Source organism: Oncorhynchus masou, unplaced genomic scaffold, assembly GCF_036934945.1.
Source record: "Oncorhynchus masou masou isolate Uvic2021 unplaced genomic scaffold, UVic_Omas_1.1 unplaced_scaffold_12508, whole genome shotgun sequence".
Taxonomy (NCBI): Eukaryota; Metazoa; Chordata; class Actinopteri; order Salmoniformes; family Salmonidae; genus Oncorhynchus; species Oncorhynchus masou.
The window spans coordinates 2105-6493 of NW_027002329.1; the positions used below are offsets into that span (position 1 = coordinate 2105).

Consider the following 4389-nt stretch of genomic DNA (forward strand, 5'->3'; position numbering starts at 1 on the left):
GTGCAGGGTCCAGTTACCTGTCTCAGGTGCGGTCAGTTACCTGTCTCAGGTGCGGTCAGTTACCTGTCTCAGGTGCGGTCAGTTACCTGTCTCAGGTGCGGTCAGTTACCTGTCTCAGGTGCGGTCAGTTACCTGTCTCAGGTGCGGTCAGTTACCTGTCTCAGGTGCGGTCAGTTACCTGTCTCAGGTGCGGTCAGTTACCTGTCTCAGGTGCGGTCAGTTAGGGTCAGTTACCCGTCTCAGGTAGGGTCAGTTACCTGTCTCAGGTGCGGTCAGTTACCTGTCTCAGGTGGGGTCAGTTAGGGTCAGTTACCCGTCTCAGGTAGGGTCAGTTAGGGTCAGTCACCTGTCTCAGGTGCGGTCAGGGTCAGTTACCTGTCTCAGGTGCGGTCCGTTAGGCTGTACCAGTCTCAGGTAGGGTCAGTTACCTGTCTCAGGTAGGGTCAGTTACCTGTCTCAGGTAGGGTCAGTTACCTGTCTCAGGTAGGGTCAGTTACCAGTCTCAGGTAGGGTCAGTTACCAGTCTCAGGTAGGGTCAGTTACCCGTCTCAGGTGCGGTCAGTTACCCGTCTCAGGTGCGGTCCGTTAGGGTCAGTTACCTGTCTCAGGTGCGGTCCGTTAGGGTCAGTTACCTGTCGTGTGAGGAAGGTCATAGAGGAACGGTTGACCCAGGCATAGTTGCCGGCAGCGGCCATTCCTTTCAGGTAGTCTTGTCCCTCCTCTGAAAAGATACGGGCGCACGCCAGCTGACGATCGTTCACCTGGATCTTGTCTCGCTTCATCGCCTTCTCCATGGCAACCAGGGCATCTACCAGAACATACACAGTACCAGTCAAAAGTTGGGAAACCTAATTATTCAAGGGTTGTTCTTCAGTGGCTTAAGGAAGTATTTAGACCCCTTGACTTTTTCCACATTTTGTTACGTGACAAACTTATTCTAAAATGGATTCAATTGTCCCCCCATTTACCTAAGTATTCAGACCCTTAATTCAGTACTTTGTTGCAGCACCTTGGGCAGTAATTACAGGCTCGAGTCTTCTTGGGTCTGACCCTACAAGCTTGGCACACCTGTATTTGGGGAGTTTATCCCATTCCTCTCTTTCAGATCCTCTCAAGCTCTGTCAGGTTGGATGGGGAGCGTCACTGCACAGCTATTTTTAGGTCTCTCCAGAAATGTTTGATCGGGTTCAAGTCCGGGCTCTGGCTGGGCCACTCAAGGACATTGAGACTTGTCCTAAGCCACTCCTGTGTTGTCTTGGCTGTGCGCTTAGGGCCGTTGTCCTGTTGGAAGGTGAACCTTTGCGCCCCCCCCCCACCAGTCTGAGGTCCTGAGCGCTCTGGAGCAGGTTTTCATCAAGGATCTCTCTGTAATTTGTTCTGTTCATCTTTCCCTCGATCCTGACTAGTCTCCCAGTCCCTGCTGCTGAAAAACATCCCCACAGCATGATGCTGCCACCACTATGCTTCACCGTAGGGATGGTGCTGCCGCCACCATGCTTCACTGTAGGGATGATGCCGCCACCACCATGCTTTACCGTAGGGATGATGCTGCCACCACGCTTTACCGTAGGGATGGTGCTGCCGCCACTATGCTTTACCATAGGAATGGTGCTGCCGCCACCATGCTTCACCGTGGGGATGGTGCCCAGCACCACCATGCTTTACCGTAGGGATGATGCTGCCGCCACCATGCTTTACCGTAGGGATGGTGCCAGGTTTCCTCCAGACATGACACTTGGCATTCAGGCCAAGTGTCCAAACTTGGTTTCATCAGACCAGAGAATCTGGTTTCTCATGGTCAGTCCTTTAGGTGCCTTCAGGAAAACTCATAGGGGGCTATCATGTGTCTTTTTACTGAGGAGTGGCTTGCGTCTGGCCACTCTACCATAAAGACCTGATTGGTGGGGTTCTGCAGATGGTTGTCCTTCTGGAAGGTTCTCCCATCTCCACAGAGGAACTCTGGAGCTCTGTCAGAGTGACCATCGGGTTCTTGGTCAGCTCCTTGACCAAGGCCCTTCTCCCCGATTGCTCAGTTTGGTCAGGTGGCCAGCTCTAGGAAGAGTCTTGGTGGTTCCAAACTTCTTCCATTTAAGAATGATAGAGGCCACCGTGTTCTTGGGGACCTTCAATGCTGCAGAAATGTTTTGGTACCCTTGCCCAGATCTGTGCCTCGACACAATCCTGTCTCTGAGCTCTGCGGACAACTCCTTCGACCTCATGGCTTGGTTTTTGCTCTGACATCCACTGTCAACTGTGGGACCTTATATAGACAGGTGTGTACCTTTCCAAATCATGTCCAATCAATTGAATTGACCACAGGTGGCCTCCAATCAAATTGTAGAAACATTTCAAGGATGATCAATGGAAACAGAATGCACATGAGCTCAATGTCAAGTCTCACAGCAAAGGGTCTGAATACTTATATACGGTATCCGTTTTCTAATGAACCGTTTTCCCTTATGGGTTAGTGTATTTATTTCACCCATTTTAGAACAAAGACATAACCTATTTTTTTCCCCTCAATGTATATTTTTACCTTTATTTAACCAGGTAAGTCATTGAAAAACACATAATTTACAACAACAACCTGACCAAGACAAGAACTAATACACCGCGCAGCAACGCAGACAAGAACCAATACACCGCGCAGCAACGCAGACAAGAACCAATACACCGCGCAGCAACGCAGACAAGAACCAATACACCGCGCAGCAACGCAGACAAGAACCAATACACCGCGAGCAACGCAGACAAGAACCAATACACCGCGCAGCAACGCAGACAAGAACCAATACACCGCGCAGCAACGCAGACAAGACAGACAGAACCAATACACCGCGCAGCAACGCAGACAAGAACCAATACACCGCGCAGCAACGCAGACAAGAACCAATACACCGCGCAGCAACGCAGACAAGTGACCACGTTACAGACTATTCTTTAAAAACTAAACAAAAATGCATATTTCCAACATGGGTAGAGAGAGCAGTCCTACCTGTCGCCACCTGGTGGCCCAGCCCCCTGCTGCCACTGTGGATCATCACACACACCTGGCCCTTGTGGTCGATGCCCATCTTCTTAGCAGCATAGTCATTATAGATCTCATCCACCACCTGGATCTCAGCGTAGTGGTTCCCTGCCCCCAGAGTACCCAGCTGGAATAAGGACAGGTCATTATAGATCTCTGCCCCCAGAGTACCCAGCTGGAATAAGGACAGGTCATTATAGATCTCTGCCCCCAGAGTACCCAGCTGGAAAAAGGACAGGTCATTATAGATCTCTGCCCCCAGAGTACCCAGCTGGAATAAGGACAGGTCATTATAAGTTAGGGAGTGGCGTTACTTGAGGAAGGCCTCTCTTCTTGGCCTTGGAGGAGACCTTGTTGGGGGTCAGGGGTCAGGGTTAGTTAGGGAGTGGTGTTACCTGAGGAAGGCCTCTCTTCTTGGCCTTGGAGGAGACCTTGTTGGGGGTCAGGGTTAGTTAGGGAGTGGTGTTACCTGAGGCAGGCCACTCTTCTTGGCCTTGGAGGAGACCTTGTTGGGGGTCAGGGGTCAGGGTTAGTTAGGGAGTGGTGTTACCTGAGGAAGGCCTCTCTTCTTGGCCTTGGAGGAGACCTTGTTGGGGGTCAGGGGTCAGGGTTAGTTAGGGAGTGGTGTTACCTGAGGAAGGCCTCTCTTCTTGGCCTTGGAGGAGACCTTGTTGGGGGTCAGGGTTAGTTAGGGAGTGGCGTTACTTGAGACAGGCCACTCTTCTTGGCCTTGGAGGAGACCTTGTTGGGGGTCAGGGGTCAGGGTTAGTTAGGGAGTGGTGTTACCTGAGGAAGGCCTCTCTTCTTGGCCTTGGAAGAGACCTTGTTGGGGGTCAGGGGTCAGGGTTAGTTAGGGAGTGGCGTTACCTGAGGAAGGCCTCTCTTCTTGGCCTTGGAGGAGACCTTGTTGGGGTCGGCCTGCAGCATCCTGCCATACTCCTCACAGTGCTCCTTATCCTCTGCCCAGGCATAGCCTTCTCTCAGGGACCAGTCCACTCCCATCTCTAGAGCCTCCTCTAGATCCCTGTAACAGACAAGGTATCAGTCTCTACATAGCCTTCTCTCAGGGACCAGTCCCCTCCCATCTCTAGAGCCTCCTCTAGATCCCTGTAACAGACAAGGTATCAGTCTCTACATAGCCTTCTCTCAGGGACCAGTCCACTCCCATCTCTAGAGCCTCCTCTAGATCCCTGTAACAGACAAGGTATCAGTCTCTACATAGCCTTCTCTCAGGGACCAGTCCACTCCCATCTCTAGAGCCTCCTCTAGATCCCTGTAACAGACAGCCTCCTCTCAGGGACCTGTATTGGTGTCTGTAGACAGCAGGGTATTGGTGTCTGTAGACAGCAGGGTATTGGTGT

General features: G+C 51.7%; 1 protein-coding gene across 1 annotated transcript; it reads right to left on the minus strand.

The window, feature by feature from the left end:
- Positions 1 to 566: 566 nt before the first annotated feature.
- Positions 567 to 4049, minus strand: LOC135530082 (RNA-splicing ligase RtcB homolog; the record flags this gene model as incomplete). Its single annotated transcript, XM_064958469.1, has 3 exons — positions 3896 to 4049; positions 2996 to 3155; positions 567 to 808 (listed from the first exon to the last, which is right to left on the minus strand). Coding segments are annotated over exons 1-3 (537 nt in total), but the record flags the coding sequence as incomplete, so codon positions are not given.
- Between the last annotated feature and the right edge of the window lie 340 nt (positions 4050 to 4389).